Source organism: Carlito syrichta, unplaced genomic scaffold (genome assembly GCF_000164805.1).
Source record: "Carlito syrichta isolate Samal-C Ts95f unplaced genomic scaffold, Tarsius_syrichta-2.0.1 Scaffold306533, whole genome shotgun sequence".
Taxonomy (NCBI): domain Eukaryota; kingdom Metazoa; phylum Chordata; class Mammalia; order Primates; family Tarsiidae; genus Carlito; species Carlito syrichta.
In genome coordinates this window covers 174691-191681 of record NW_007250629.1, presented here as the reverse complement: position 1 = coordinate 191681, position 16991 = coordinate 174691, and the positions used below count along the sequence as shown (strand labels likewise).

The following is a 16991-nucleotide window of genomic DNA, read 5'->3' as shown; positions in this document are numbered from 1 at the left end:
AGAAGTCCACATCGGTGTTGGCAAATGGCAATGACACTTGCCCTAGAAAAGGAAGAGTTCAGTAAAATGAGTTGAGACTTTTGTTTTTTTAAGCAAATGAAGTCATTCATTGTTTTTTTTAAATGCATTAAAGTCAGTTGTTGAGTTACACTGCTATTAAATAGGATGAAAATGTCATATCTATGTATAAGGTTTGAACCGAAAACTTTGCCTGAGACCCTGCAGTTTGAAGACAAATGAATAAAAAGATATTGAAATGATCTCCCCTAAAGGAAACAATTTTAGGTTTAGATATTATTACTTTAAGGAGGAAAAAAATCCAGACTACACTATTCTAAACTCACCATCTCTACAGTAATTCATAAGATATTTCTAAGGACAGAAAACACCACTACAAGTACACACTACATGAACATATATCACATTTTTAAAATTTCATATGTGCATGTTCAGGATACAAGAAGATAATAAAGGTTATGCTTCGCCAGTCTCTACAGACATATGATTCACTCTCATTAGAATACAATTGCAATGAGTATTGTGAATAGGAAGCTCTTAAAATTGAATTAGCTAAATGTGGTCTTAAAAGCTATAGTCTTAATTGGCTCACTCGTTACTTACCTAAGCTGCATTTATCAGAAATTTCTGTAAATACAGTCTCCTAAAATGTACTACCCGTACAATGAATATTGTGATTGCTTTCTATCACACTCTCTGTTTATTTGATTTCTCTGTGACCACAACTGGCATTTACTGTGAATGAAAAAGTTAAGAGTCAAAATTGACAAGTTATCTGTCTCTTAAGAGTTTGTGTCCTATATATATAATATATAGACAGAACCAGGGTAAGTCTTGTTTTCCCAGAGGTTGAAAGACAAGGTATCTACAGCTTATAGAAAGACATTTAGAGAAGAAACACAGGTTCATGATATTGAACCATGGTGTTAAATGTCATGTCAACACTAGCATGAGCTCAACTATGAAGCACAAAATTAGGCACAAATGATAAGATGGTTTCTTGTGCAGAGGTGAAGAAAATGACCAAAAGAACTCACAAATGTGGTTATTTAAAAAAAGAAACAAACAAACAAACAAAAAAAGGCAGCTGAGGGACAAGAACTGGCACTTCACTTAGACTCCCAGTGTGCAGAGAGAGAAGCATCTGAATTCATGGTACACATGAGATGACTGGTCCCAATAAAGGAAACAGATCCCCAGCTGTGACTGGAGAGATCAATTTAACCACCTCAGAGGCGTCCAAATCTTACCTCCAAAACATCTTCTGACCACTGCTGACCCTCTGAACGTACCCTGTCTTGAACCCTTTGTTGTCTGAACAAGATCACTACATTGCTCAGCTCAGTTCTAAATGCTGACAAGTCCAAATTAACAGTCTTGTAATTTTGTCACTCTACAGATGCCTTCCTGGCACTCCCATGACAATGCACAGTGAATACTTTGCCACAGACCAAACCAGGCGTCTCTGCCAGCACTCACCTGGCTGATCTGCCCCTGCAAGGTAAAACACGAACTCAGGAGATCAACCCTACCCGAAAGGGACACCATGGACACAGGCAAACAGCGTGCCAAGTGGTCTGTCTAGCTCTTCACTATGGCATGCGACACTATGGTCTACTTTTCTACAGAACCACTGTCATGCACGGATGTGAACAGAGATGGGGGTGAGAAAGAAGAAGAAGAATAAGAGGAAGCCGGGGAGAATGTGAGGAGGAGGCAGAGAAGAAAGACAGGATCGAGTCTGGGCCATCCCACATCATTGGACTAGCATTGCGTGCCCAGTTCCAGATCCTTCACTGGCAGCTTGAGTCCCAGGGAAGAGGTTCCCAATGGGTCAATCATGTTCTTGTAACGCTCCCCGCGGTGCTGAGCTAAGAACGGGCCCCAGTCCGGCTGTGGCGAGCACACCAGCTTCAGCCTCTGCAAAGAAGACAAAAACAACATGGTCACAGAAGTGATGCATCTTCCCCCCTAAGGACCACCCACTCATCCACAAGCTGCTTGTTACCACTTTGACCAGAGCCCCTGCTCGAGCCAAGAGGTGCCCTACCAAGAGAAGTCGTTAGGAAGATCAGCTCCCACTAATAAACTAAGACAGGGATGTTAAAGAGGATGCTTACTTTGGTTCACTTGAAATTATTTACATCACCCTGCAAGCAATATTGTAATCGTTCCGTGTTTGCCTTGCACAAGATTAATAGAGGATAAGGGGCCCAGGTTTTAATTATACGTTTTTTTCCCCTCCAAATTAAGAGAATCTGCAAGCCTCTCTCACCACTGCCAAACACAGTCTGCAAAAGACATGTGCTCAATTACTTTTGTTCTGTAGTCTCAACAGTGGGTTGCTACATCAAAATAATTGGATTTTGTTTAGCGTATTTCCCAAAAGTAGATAAATGACCAGGAGAAAAAAGAAACACCCAGCCCCAAAGATACATTGCCAAGAGTGAGCAAAGATTTTAATTATCTGTTGACAAAATATAGGCTTCTGACTTGGTTCAGTAGTGTGAGTTCTTAAAGACAAGCTGAAAATAATGGGAATGTCTCTCATCCTTCAACTGAAATTTTTATGGAAACATAATTTGCCTGGAACATTTTCTATAAAGAGGAAAGAAAACATATTTCTGGCTACGTAAGAGGGAACAATTATATGTTTATTACCTATTAAAGGGAAGCTGGTTCTTAGAGCTGTTGGTTTAATCTTTCCTTAATCATCAGTTTGCAACCTTTGTGTCCCAAATCAACCATAATAAATTTATAGAGCCGACTCATCAGTTTAGAGAATTTCAGCCTAAGATAAAAGTAGCAGAGGCTAAGCCGGGTTCTATGCAGAGGGAAAGAGATTTCTGGGTCAGCTGGTGAGGAGGTTTATCTGGGGCAGCAGTGAGCCATCCCTGGGGGGCCAGTGGGGCCAGTCACTTACCTCAAGGGAATAACACACAGAATTTCCTGAGGATGGAAACTGGAATACAGCTTCTGTAAGAAGACTGCTATACCTTCCTTTCCTAATGCTGTCTCTCCCATTCGTCCAATGAAAACAAGCTCTCCCCTCGCCAAGAGGACATTTGTGTTGTGTACGTGGGTCTGATTCCATCCCAGTGGGATGCTCCAGGGGCCTCAGTGGGATGCTCCAGGGGCCTCTTGCTTTTTCAACCCCGCTGACCAAGAGCAAAGTCCAGACAGCTGTTCTTCTCTGCCCTCCATCACCCAGTCTAATCCAGTGCTTCTCAAACAGAGATGCTTGTTAAACTACAGATGCCGGAGTCCCACTTCCCCAAGATTCTGGTTCAGTGAAGCTGCCTGGAGCCTCCTCATTTGCATTACCAGCAAGCTCACAGGTGGGATGATGCTGCTGCCTTCTGGACCAGACCCTAAGTAGCCCTGATCTAGTCCACACTGCCAGATCAAGACGGAGGCAGAGCTGAGTGATTTCTAGCATACTAAGCAAGTGGCTTCTCATAAATGACTTCTCATAAATGACTTCTCATAAATGACTTCTCATATCATGTATCACTGATAATACAAGTGGCATTGAGGAGGGCGGGGATGCTTTGCATTAGAAATGGGAAATAGGTCCAGCAAGGGATGAACTGACAAAGAAAGGCAAGTCTCACCTCATACCACCATTGAAACTTTCATTACATTCTACAGGAATGGTGACATGTTAATGAGCTTGGACCCCCTCGACCATCCCTGACCCAGGCACAACAGGAGGTGGTAGTGATTTTAAGTTGCATAGGTGTTTGGGAGGAAGGGGGCTTGGACAGAGAGGAGCATCAGCAAAGCAGGACTCTGATGTGTGGTTAAAAACCAAACACTGAGATTTAAACTGTGGATGAGGAAAGAGGAGGAGGAAACTCCAGGGAAGAGGAAACACTCGGATTACTGATTCCCCAGAGCTGTCACCACACTGAGAAATAGCATAATAACAGTTCTGTTTTTGGATTGGCTGAGCCCTTCCATTAGAGGAATAATACATAATGAAAATGGGTTTAATAGAAACGGTGGCAACTGTAATCACTTAATCACCCAGTCTCCCTCTTGAATAAGTTTACCGAATCTTCTGTTTCTTAATGCACAGAGTTTCAGGGGCTCTCCCTTGGGAGGGAGTGGGGAAAGGGGTGGATAGAATTACCTCAATAAATCTGCCAGGAGCCAGATGCATTTTTATCACAAACATAATTGGGATCCAGATAACAGAACAGGCGAGCATCAGCCATCCAAGCACCATGGACCAGTTAGGGTAGCGGTAAGAGCCATAGGTCATGGGCTCCCACTGGTAAAAGCTGAAGCAAAGGATAAACTGGAAAAAAATAAGATAAAATAAAAAGCAACACACATGTTAGGTGGTAATGTGAATCATTCATTCCATTCATTCATTCAGCAATATTAAACCTGTTATGAATTTGATGCTTGTGTATCTGTTATTTTATTTCACACCCATGAAAAGGTCGTGTTTGTAATCCAATTTTTAAATGAAGAAATTGAATTTCAAACAGATGAAGACGACGCGTGTTCAGCTGCTGCCCCTGCATCTGCCGCCCTATGGGATACGTGTTCGTGTGCGCACATCCAGAGAGGCTAAGACAAGCTCAAAGGATGTATACCAAGGTGACTCATGGGTGGATGGGGGAGTGGGCGTTTGTTGGCAGTTGTCTGTACTTTCCACAATGGATAATCAAGCTTTTTGTTTAAGAAAGAAGCCCATTATGTTTATGTATCTCTCTTTTTTTTTTTCTTTTTAGAGTTGGAGTCTCACTCCATCGCCCAGGTTAGAGTGCAGTGGCACACTCATGGCCACCCCAGCGTCAACCTGCTGGGCTCCAAAGATCCTTCTGTCTCAGCCCTCCAAGTAGCCGAAACTACAGGCGTGTGCTACCATGCCCAGCAAATTATTTTTTTATTTATTCTAGAGACGAGGTCTTGCCAAGTTGCCCAGGCTGGTCTCGAGCCCACGGGCTCAGGTGATCCACTTGCCTCAGCCTCCCAAAGTGCTGGGACTACAGGCTGAGCCACCGAGCCCAGTATTTCCATTTTTAAGAAATTGAATCTGTGTTGCTTTCTCCTTAAACGGAGAATGACCCACGTTCAGGAGCTGCCCTGGAAGTTGGCTGAGTGAGACCCAGAGTGTCCCCAGGCAGTGACTGAGCCGGAAGCTTGGTCCTATAATAAGCCCTGGCACAAAGAGAAGGGGTGCACAGCTCTCCCCCAATGACTCAAGGTGAACAGGCATCAAAACCAAAGAGTAAGCTGCGGGCCCAGAGACCAGCAATGAATTTTGGCTCTACCACTAATTAACTGAGGGACTTTGATGTCTCAGACTTCTCTGCTATAAAAGGGATATATTTTACTCTGTGTATACAACACGGGGCTTTTGTGGGAACAATGGTCTGGTATTTGCTCACGAGTCCTTCTCAATTTTAACAGAAGTCGTGACATGTGTTCTGCCCATTATCTCCTATCACTGCACATGTGAGCTGGCGATGGCCCTGAGACCCTTCCAAAGGTTTGGCCTTTGTGAGAGGCTGCCTTCGGCTTCAGTGAATTTTTTTGGACATTTTTTCAATGCATTTGCCTGTTTCATGATGCATGATTTACGAACGCCTACCCAAACCTCCTTGACCAAAAACAGCATGAATCCTCTGCCCCTCCCTCCCTATTCACCCAATCTCACCACAAGTGCCTTTTTATGTATTTGTTTCACTTCCCCAGATTAAAAAGTCCTCAAAGACAACGTTTTTTGCCAATGTGGAAGAGGTGAAACAAAAAATGGCAGAAGCTCTAAAAGGCATCAAAATTAAGGAGTACAAAAATTGTTTTGAGCAGTGGAAAGAGCATCTTGATAGGTATATTGTATCAAACAGAGACTACTTTGAAGGTGACTGAAGTTTAAACACATAAATAAATACACGATTTTTTATAAATAAATGTCGGGTTTTTTGGGTTTCCCCTCATAAGTCCTTTCCCCCTCCCCACCTCTCTTGTGCTATCTGAAGCCATAAAATAACTGCCCAAAAATAATTGGAAGGAATTATGTCAGGAAAGATAATATATGCATGTGTTTTAGAAAAGCACAAAGAGATGCAGGAGCAAAACGTTTCTCTATTCCTGCCACAAAGCCCAGGCTGCTGGGGCAAGTGATTATTTCTGTGCAACAATAATTCACTATATGGATTGAAAGCGACATGAGCCCAAAGACAACTATTGAAAAAAAGCTTCTGTGGAAAGAGATGTCTACTCTGGGCCCCCTTTTAAACATTTGCCCCTAGAGTTACAAGCTTTATTAACCAGTCTATTGGAAGTATGGCCTAATGTAATTATGGTAAGCTGCTCCATTTCATTTACTATATAAATAGCAATACATCTGCTTATGTGTGTGCATAACTCAGTAACGTGACTTGACTACGTATACAATAATTGCGTGGAGAATATTTATCGCTCTATAAATCCACGAAGGCACATATAAAAATGATCAATTTCATTTCAGGGGCTCTGAAGTAATTTAAACCCATAATCCTAGCCTATTCCAGCATGCCACAAATATCCATTTTATGGAAGGGCAAGTGGCAAAAAAAATAAGTGTTGGGCTTGGTCCCTGGACATCTATTTCCAGTTGCACAAATATCACATCAAGCTTATCCGTGCAAACTTGTTCTTTGCCATAAATTTTCCTCTGCCGAGTCAACGTTGATAAAAGCTCGCCCTTGAATGGGCCTGACCATGAGAGGTAATTTTTGCCACTGAGTCAAACCCACCCCAACCTGATGTCTGCCAAAGGAGATGCTGGAGAGGGACTCGTCAGTTGACCATGGTGATGGAATGAACCCCTTCTCATTGTTCCTAGTTCCCAAACAACACAAAGGTGATCTGGTTCAGGATATTTCTGGGACCTCTCCACAACTTTCTGATGTGAGTTCTATCATGGAAGCCAAGTAAAGCACAGCACTGTTGAAGACCCTTCTCAAAAAACACAGCAAGTCCCTGGAATTCCTCTTCCCTGACATTCTGCTCATAAAGAAGATTAGGATTACTTTAGTCTAAAACTGGCCAAACTCCACTCGGGGATACAAACACTGGGTTTTTAGATAGGTATTACAGCATGGGCTTGAAACCTAGACATCCCTGGATTTAATTCTTGGCTCTGCCACTTGCAAACCTTGTGTCCTCAGGCAAGTTCCTCAACCACTCCAAGTCTCAGTGCACACATCTGTAAAATGGGGAAAGAATGACCTAGAAGGCCGAATGGTCATGAACTTTAGAAACTATGTCTGTGAAGTGCTCTGCCTCATAATATGCCTCAGCAAATAATAGCATGGATTATCACTGTGTGATGTGTTTCTGCAGAATATAATAAAATTATCTCAAGCTTGATGTCTTTTAGAGCAGGGAGAAAGGAGGGGAGAAGCTAGAAGAGATTCCGACTTTAATTTCAGCCAAGAACAAATCATCTGTCACAGCAACTGGGGAAAACGGTAAAGGTCACTTGGGACAGGGAACATCAGAGGCTTGAGAGTCTCTGTCAGCAGAATGTTCTCGGAAGGCACTTAACTTCCCACCAATCAGATAAATCCGAGTTCTCTGTACACATTTCAGTCCTGAATTCAAGAGATAGAAAGCCCATTTTAATCCTTCTCAACTCTCATGCCCTAAATCTGCTGGGAGCTTTCAGACAAATTCCAGCCTCTAGAAGATGGGAACAGACGTGGACCTCGGTGTGATGTCTGTGTCAATGCAGAGGGAGTTAAGTGCTGGATGGTTTTTCTGTCTTAACTTCTAGCTTTTCAGAAAGAAATTTAGATATTTTGATGAAAACTCACCCTATGACGTTTGGATTTTAAGAAAGAAAGGAAGAAAAGAAAGAAAGGAAGAAGGAAGGAAGGAAGGAAGGGGGGAGAGAGAGAGTGAGAGAGAAAGAAAGAAAGAAAGAAAGACAGAAAGAGAGAGAGAAAGAAAGAAAGAAAGAGAAAGAAGGAAGGAAGGAAGGAAGGAAGGAAGGAAGGAAGGAAGGAAGGAAGGAAGGAAGGAAAGAAAGAAAGAAAGAAAGAAAGAAAGAAAGAAAGAAAGAAAGAAAGAAAGAAAGAAAGAAAGAAAGAAAGAAAGAAATTTTCTTTGCAATTATACTTTTCTCCTGTCTTGTTTTCCTTTAGAGACAGTGGCGCTGTGTAGTAAAGCAAAGGTCTTAATCTGGTTTCTAATGCCACCTACTGGCAAAAGCAGGAATTACATCCAGCTTCCTTCAGCCTTCCAACATGACACCTGCAACCCTGAGAGTGAGGGTAAGGACAAGAATTTTTCCCAAGACGGATCACTATGCTGGGAGTGTCGAGTGGAGCAAAGTTGGCAGCCTGTGGCACAAAATCAAAGGTGACTAAATGTGATTGTAAGTCTCTAATGTGGATTTACCGATACATGAAAGTCTCTGATCTTTAGATGATTCCAAAATCATGATTCCAAAATCAACACATGCGAGGATGACAAGGTGATCCTTGAAAGCAATAAAACTGGGCCGGGCTCGGTGGCTCAGCCTGTCATCCCAGCACTTTGGGAGGCAGAGACGGGTAGATTGTCTGAGCCCGCGGGTTCGAGACCAGCCCAGGCAACTTGGTGAGACCACATCTCTACAATAAAATCAAAAACCAGCTGGCAGCAGTAGCGTGTGCCAGTAGTTCCGCCATTTGGAAGGCTAAGACAGAAGGATGGCAGGAGCCCAGCAGGTCAACACTGGGGTGACCATGAGCGCCACCAGCCTGGGCGACGGAGTAAAACTCCAACTCAAAAAAAAAAGCAATAAAAATGAATGATAAAAGTATAATTAGTGCTGTATTAGTTGTAGAGAAGCTATAGTGAGTAGTGATTAAGAGCATGAATTCTAGAGCCAGACTGCCTGGGTGCTAATCCAGGTTATTGCTAGTTACTAGGTGTACAAAGCAAGGCAAGTCACATCACCCCTGGGCTTGTTTCTTCATCAAAAATGGGGATAATTACAATGCCAACCTGGCAGAGCCGCCATATCGAGAGAAATGGGCCGATATGTATGAAGAACCATGAACAGAACCTGGAGCATGGTCAGCACATGGAAAATTGGGCTGTGATTATAATCTACTCTTAGTACATAAAGCAGACCAATATAATGGGACATATTCCATAGGGGTGCTCCCAAGACCCGTGTGTGGGTCTCAGCTCTGTACCTGACCAGCTAGGAACCTTTAAGCAAGCCTTTTCACCTCCCTGAACCTCAGTTTCCTCATCTGAAAGACAAGAATAATACCCATATCCCACCAGCTCCCAGGCTCACAAACAAACACACACTGTGTTCAAACGTATAATGCCACACACCCATGCAAGGTGCTATCTGCACAATTAAGCATGCAATCCTTACGGTTAAAATGGTTGGGGTTACAAACGCCCAGCAGACTTTCCAGAAAATGTTGGGCTGGAATCCAATCATCATTTCTATATCTTCACAGAATCTTTGCAAGCCTGCAAATAGACAAACAGAAACCAAGTATGAGGTACAGTGGCAGAGTGGCAGAGATGGGGGGATCCAGGCACTAGAGCCCCTCACTCAAGTGCCATCGGCCAGTAATGACTCCAGCCTGGTGTCAATATGACCCCTACCGTGCAAGGAAGCACCAGACAAATGACTCACTGCCAGGAAGATCAGGACAAATTGAACATTTAAATAGATATTTAGTATACTCCGCAGTGAGGTTCAAAAATGTCAGCCTATGGTGACAACTAAAAGCTCAGTTTCAGCCTGGCCCAGGCATCTTAGCACTGCCACAGCCTGGCACCCTCACATGCATGGCTATTTTCTAAGGAAGCCCTGTGTGCTGAGTGATAACTCTGGCAAAACCAGTGAAGGTTGTGATCACAAGCAGAATGTCCTCTGCAAGCCTTAAGATTTAGAGTAAGAGTCACTGAACACTGGTTTTTGTCCCCCACTCTCCCAAGGACACCTCCAGGGAGTCCATTTATATTTGCACAGTGCAGGATGATAATATCAGGCAAAAACCAACATAAACTCCAAATGGCCATCGTCCACCCTGTTGGAACACAAAGAATGTTTTAATTTTTTATTTTATCATTTAATTTGTGTGTGTGTTTGCATTTTAGCGTCTATCTTCTTCGTGACCCCATGTGTATGTAGTTCCATTTTTGAAGTTCACAGTCACGCCTTATTCATGACATTGTTTTTTGACAGCCCATACATGTGTGGGCAGCTGTTTTCAATTACGAAGCACACGAAAAGCAAAATTGGAACAAACATTTTTAACGAGCACCTTGAGAACTCACTAAGAATTGTGGCCACTTCCACCGAACCAGACTTTGTTAGATTATTTCACAAAAACAAGGTCAAGTTTACAAGGAAGGTTTTAAAATCACCCATGGAGGGAAAAAAGCCATTGAGAAATAGCAGTTTCTTGCATTCTCTCCTGAGCCAGTCAGAAGTGTGGCTTTCTCAGGACTGTGGAATCAATATGCTGACAGCCCCTGAAAGGCCCCTAGGTTCAAACCCCCTTGGAGTCAGCAGTTTTGACTCAAACACAGTCTCCGCTTAAATATTCATTATTCCTTAATCCTCCAGGTCATTCACATGAAAAGTGGCTACCTGCAGGTCAAGAAGGACTGGCTGACAACTCCCCTGCAAGCCCTCAGACCTTCTTTCCTGACCTTGGCTGCTTGTTCCTCCCATGCTCAGGCTTTCCCAGCCCCCTTGGATTTCTGTCCTTTGCCCTGAGTTCCATGAGGGCAGATGAATTCGGCCTCCAGGGCTCTTCTTCCCTTCACGTGTTACCCCTTCCACTTCTGCCATCTCCTTCCTGTCCACCATCTGCACCAGCTGCCTTACCTGACCAGGGCCACCTACTGCCCCCACCTCAGCCCCCGCTTATCTTTCATGGTCCTGTGTTCTCAGCGCCCACTCTCTGCTATGTGGAAGTGGGAAAGGCTGGTTTCCCCACTTCCTTCCAGGGAACAAAACAGTTCAACTCATTCCCTGCAACAACAACAAAAAAAAGGTACTGATAATGTTCTAGATCTTGATCTGGGTGCTAGCAACATGGAGGTGAAAATTCACCAAGCTGTACACTCAAGGTGTGTGCTTGGCCAAGAAAGGGGAACCTTAGTGCACTGTTGATGGGAATGCATAGTCATTATGGAGAACAATATGGCAGTTCCTCAAAAAAAAAAAAAAAAAAACTAAAAATGGAGTTATCATATGATCCAACAATCCAACTACAAATCCTTTAGATATATACCTATACCTATATATCTAAAGGATTTGAAATCAGTATGTCACAAAAATACCTGTCGCTTCATATTTACTGCAACAGCAATGGAACCAATCGAAGTAACCATCAAAATGAATAAAGAAAATGTTACACACACACACACACACTGGAATACTATTAAGCCTTTAAAAAAGAGAGGAAATTATGTCACTTGTGACAACATGGGTGACCCTGGAGGATATTATGCTAAGTAAAATAAGTCAGGCATAGAAAAACAAATACCACATGTTGTCACTTATCTAGAAAAAAAATTGAACACATAGAAGCAAAGAGCAGAATGATGGTTACCAGAAGCTGGGGAGTCGGGGGAGGAATTGGAAGATATTAATCAAAGGGTACAATGCAAAAGTGTGGTTTATAAAGGCAAAAACCACAAAATTGTACAGGAGAAAGTGATGGGTCCGTTGAAGTAAGTCCCTTACTTCCTAGTTCAGGATCTTTTGGTTGTAGGGAGTTTGTTATGGGCTGATTTCTGAGTCTCAAATATGTTTGTTGAGTTTAGAATAGTAGTCACTACTCTGGTCCTCCTGTATCTCTGGGCAGCAAAAGAGCTCAGCCAAGGATGTAGAGCTTAGCAGTGATCTTATTCTTCTCAATGTTTTAAGTGTGTTTCCTCTTCCTTGGTTGCTAGTTGGTAAGTCCCATGGATAGAACAAACTATCCCTACACTCCTCACTTTTCTAGGAGCCTGCAGGGCATACAGTAAGCACTTAATAAAGACCTGTTCATTTACTCACACCCATTTAATAACTACCTGAGTTATTAATGGATGGAAACCTCTCATTCCTAATGTTTACTGAGTCCCAGAAGATGGGATTTGGGAGCCTTATACCCTGAAATGGGAGGGGTATACAGTGACATTTCAGTCAAAAGCATAAGTGAAAGTGGGACTCCAAGAGAAGACTCATAACAGAAAAAAAATAAGCTTGAATTCATAGAGTCTTGAGGGGAGTTTTTCTTCATTTTTTGTTTGTTTTGTTGTTGTCGCTTTTTCTTTTCTGTTGAGGTCAGCCAGCAGGGTGGACAACAAGAACTGAAGACATATTCCATCATGTAAAAACCATTTCCTGGGGGGACTCTAACATCTCTCACAAGGACATGGTGAGATGCTGTCTGGGAGGAGGGATGTAAAACAAGTAATTGACTGACATGGAAAACAGATCAAGACCATTTCACATATCGAGATTGCAGGAAATACACAAGATAGAGCCAAGCAGTTAGCAAGCAGGAGGTTGGGGTGGTGGCTGTTCAATCACATGAATCCCTCAGCCAGAAGGCCCCTGTCTTGGCTCCAGGAAAATGAAGATCACTTTTTTAAAGTGACTCTACTTGGATAAAAGTTTATTAAAGGGATCACTTCTACCCCAAACTCAGGGAATTACACTTTTAAACGTGGGTACCTCGAAATCACATGTTGGTCACTGAGGCATGTTGACTTGAGAACTTCAACCAGCTATTTCAGTCTAATGATAACACTTGGGAATAGTACCCACCATATTTCAAATGTTTGAATGATACCCTCTAGAATATAGAGATTATTAGAAACAAGAAGGAAACACAAATGTCTATAGTTCACTTGCTTACTTGTTTTAAGTTCTGTGGCCAGGAAGGGAGTGCACCAGATAAGTCCAGTTCATTTTCACTCTCCATGTTCATGTTCATGTTCAAGTACCTTAAATGAACCTTGCGCTGGTCTCGTCATCTCAATATAGAATGCACTGTTCCCTGGGGTATAATTAACATATTTGTGCAGACTTTTCTTTTCATCTCTAACAATTATGTGAGCTTATTTCAACATTTCTTCCAGAGATTCACTTCTTAAAACTCCATCCAGATCAAAATCAGAGGTGCATACCCACATCGGGAGTCAAATTCAACCTGAGTCCAGCGCAGAGTCAACCTAATTCCAGAGGCAAGCCCAACACCAGCACTCTTAGAAACCAGGGGTGTTCCTGGGTGGTCCCCAGGGAAATTAGCATAGCCCAGGAACTGAAACACTCTGGTTTTATTTTTATTTTTTCTTTAGAAATAAGAAATCTACTACTCAATTTATATTGGGGCGGAGGGAAGAAGCTATTTGCCTTCTAAAAACAGAAAGATTAAAAGGTTTCTATTTTAATGATGTTTTAAACCACACTGAACAGCCCTGTTTTGCAGGAAAATACTGTGTGCAAATGTGCCCTTTGTGGCAATCAGCAGTTAGGATACAGGTAACAGAGGAGGTAAATGAGATGGCTACCTGCCCTTAGGCCAGTGCTGAATGTAAAGTACTTTCCTGACCTTGCCAACAGGCCATCTGGCAACCTCAGTCTACATGAAGATTCACAGGGGATCCCAGAAACCTCTCCTTGCCTCTCCTGGCAAGGATTTTAGCATCTGGGCACAAAGTTGAAATTCACTGTGATGGATTTCGCTGGGCTTCTGCCATTCTCTGCTCAGGTAGAAAGTACTTTGAAGCCTTCCCCTAATCCGACAGCAGCTCTTCAATGCAGCATCACTGCAGGGTCCAGGCTGTCTTATCAGCCAACAGTCCTGGCAGCTTAGTCTCTGATCTCATCAGGACAGCTGGCATGCCTGCCCCCTTCGATCGCCAGAAACTAAACTTTCCCTGCAGTGGGAACGTGCTCTCCAATCTGAGATAAATTCCCCTCCCACCAGCACCCAGAACTGACTACAGTATCAATCTATGTCTAGAGCACCAGGAGGCTTGCACAGAGCTTTCTTTTTCCATCTTGATTTCCACCACCTTTGTTTTCATGAGTTTTCGAGGAAAGCAAGAAGATGTTAAGGACCTACTGGGTGGGAGGTAGCAAATACATTATAGGCAAGATGCCCATATCAGGGACACCTGGTGGGGTGGGTGAGCTTTGCTGGGGCCCCAGTTTAAAGAACAGAGCTCTGCAGACCCCTTCTTTTTGGAAGCTCCCAGTGGTAAATCTGTGCCTCATTCATATCCTGCATTCCAAGTGATAGCCTACATTTCCTCCCAGCTTACAGCACGTTGCTACATCTTCGGCAATTTGAAGTCCAGTGAGATAGTCTAAACTGGAAATTTTCACCTTCTTGATATTTGCTATGGTGGCCCTAAGTATGAGAGGAAGACCTAGAGACAGTTCTGAACAGACTTCCAGACACAAAGAAGTCATAGTGCCTTGAATCAAAGAGAACTTCCTCTTATTGACTGGCAGTGTATACAAGGGACCAGGAGACACCCTGGTGAACCTCCAAACACATCCACACAAAGGGCAAAGATGACATCCGATGGCTCCCCATGCCCATTCTTCTTGATCATGGCCCTACTCACTGTGGGATGCAGGTTGCTATAGTGATAGTAGGAAGGTTAAAGTGTAAGAGAACTGGAAGTTTATTCTTGGGATAATCTGAGATTGAGATATTATACCACAGACTCCCATGATGTTGATAACCTTTCCTAAGGATCCACGAGCCAAGTGGTTTCTGTTCTTTCTACAGTACCCAGGGACCCATTCTGAAACCAGCCCTTACCTCAAGCTGCATGGGCACTGCAGCTGCCAAGACCAAGAAATCATGTCCCATCTGCAAGGTAGCCCTCCTCCTCCCTTACCTGCCATTGCCTACAGGCATTAACCGTTTGCATGCCAGAACGTGCCCAAAGGAATGTGCGAGTTTTAGGAGTTTCTGAGACAAAGTTTTCTGAGTTTCACCATCGGCCACACCTTTTGTGTCTTTATAAATCTGGACCCACAGTGGTCCTGAGGCAAGCTTGAAAACAAAAATGCAGCTTGCTTATGTTTCTTAAACAGCAGCAATTCAACCCTTTCGTTGTCTCACTAACTGGAGAAAACCTGCTTGCCTTGGGCGCCTTACTGACACTCCAGTTCAGCAGAAAGCATGGTGATTCCCTTACCATACACATAGGAGATCCCCACGAGCTCAAAAATGGCAATGATGACGAGGGCGTAGGAGGCAGCGTACGTGTCCACGAGCTGAAACATGTAAATGCCACCCTAGCAGGAGAGAGAAACAACCATCAAAAGGGTCCTGGAGCCAGGCGCTCTCTCCCCACTTCTATCAGCAGACCTTCTCCATCCTGGGGAGAGTCAGGTGCAAACAGGAGTCAGAGTTTCTCCCTACCTCTTGGTAGCGGTACACTGCACCTGGTTTGGTAAGTAAACTAGGAGACCTGGCCGTGTAAGCAACACAGTCCTTCAGCAGACTCTGAGCTAATGAAAAAAACAAGCACCACAAGGGGATCTAACATCTTATTCTTCAAAGGCAAAGGTCAACACCTGAAGATGCATACGTGAAAGCAGCCAGATTGCTTGATTTTTGCTTTAAGCAATTGATGACCATTTCCACCCATATATCTGCATTGCAGTGACCTTCACATGACCTTTAGGTGTCTTTGGGCATTTCTCACACATCCCTGCATATGTCTACCTCATTCTTCAAGTCTCCCTGAAATAAATGAGGCTTGGAGATCATCTCGGTCCAATCCATCATTTTATAGACAAAGAAACTAAGAGTAGGGGCTTGTTCGAGGTCACAAAAACAACAAACCACCATATATACTGAGTGAACTAACACTCGGTTTACCACGACACTCAGGAGTAGAAGAAACTCAAGTGGTGTAGACTCACATATCACAAGTAATTCGCCTGGAAATTCATCTGGTTGACAAAGTTGGATTTTTTTTTACAGTCTATTTTCTTTTCTAAAAAAATTTTTAGAGATAGGGTCTCACTATATTGCCCAGGTAGGAGTGCAGTGGCTATTCACAGGCATAATCATAGCTCACCGCAGCCTAGAATTCCTGGGCTCAAGCAATCCTCCTGCCTCAGCATCCCTAATAACTGGGACTACAGACATGTGCCACTGCACCAGCCACGTATTCTATTTTCTTAAAGTAGGACACACCTGCCTTGTTGGCTCAAAAAGGCTACATCTCAATTAGGAAGATATTAGGAGCATCACTGGTAGCCAAGATGACATATTTCCCTCTTTGGTCAGAATCCCTAATGAACTGGTGCCATCTACCTGGAAACAGCAGTGATTTGTCTATGACCATAAGGTCTGAGAACTACGGGTTGCAGGATAGACAGCCATCAGCACACCCTCCTCCACTCCCCACCACAACCCCAGCCCAGCTCCTGCCCAGCAGACAGCGCACCTGAGTGATCATTGGAAAGCCCATGATGAAGAAACAAATACAGCAGCCCAGAGTAAAGACCGGCTTGTGTGTGCGCAGGTACTTGGGGAACTCATCCGAGATGGAAGTCACGATGGTCTCGATGGTAGCAAACTGGAACAGTGTCAAGAAATGGGTGTCTAAATCAAACTGTCCCTCCCACAAAGCTCCAAAAAGCTTTTTGCATGTCCCACCCAGGAAAACTGTGTTTGTATTAGGTTTGGGTTTCAGGATGGCATTCCCTTGATGTGTCTAAAAGTCCTCACTAGGATCCAACCCTTAAGGCCAGCCAGGAGAACCCAAGTGAGATGTGAGCTTTAGAAACTGTGCCTGCAGCCCCCAGAGATGGTGCTCATACAGAGGGTGTCCCCCAAAACACATACATGTCTTCAGAAAGGAAAAGAAAACTTCATTAAAATTGTCATCCTCAACAAAATGAAGACAAGTCACATTTGACTTCTGCAATTACAAGAGGCGCTCTTCATACTGACCATCAGTGCCCAGGCACTTCT

General features: G+C 43.5%; 1 protein-coding gene across 1 annotated transcript in view; it reads right to left on the bottom strand.

The window, feature by feature from the left end:
• Positions 1–1587: 1587 nt before the first annotated feature.
• Positions 1588–16991, bottom strand: part of SLC6A5 (solute carrier family 6 member 5) — a 52446-nt gene continuing 37042 nt past the window's right edge. Inside the window, exons 10-14 of the mRNA XM_008063071.1 lie at positions 16462–16593; positions 15199–15298; positions 9398–9498; positions 4154–4321; positions 1588–1938 (exon numbers count right to left, since the gene is read on the bottom strand). Of these exons, the coding sequence (XP_008061262.1) occupies positions 1783–1938; positions 4154–4321; positions 9398–9498; positions 15199–15298; positions 16462–16593 (657 nt within the window). The 3' untranslated portion in view covers positions 1588–1782. The remainder of the gene's footprint in view (positions 1939–4153; positions 4322–9397; positions 9499–15198; positions 15299–16461; positions 16594–16991) is intronic.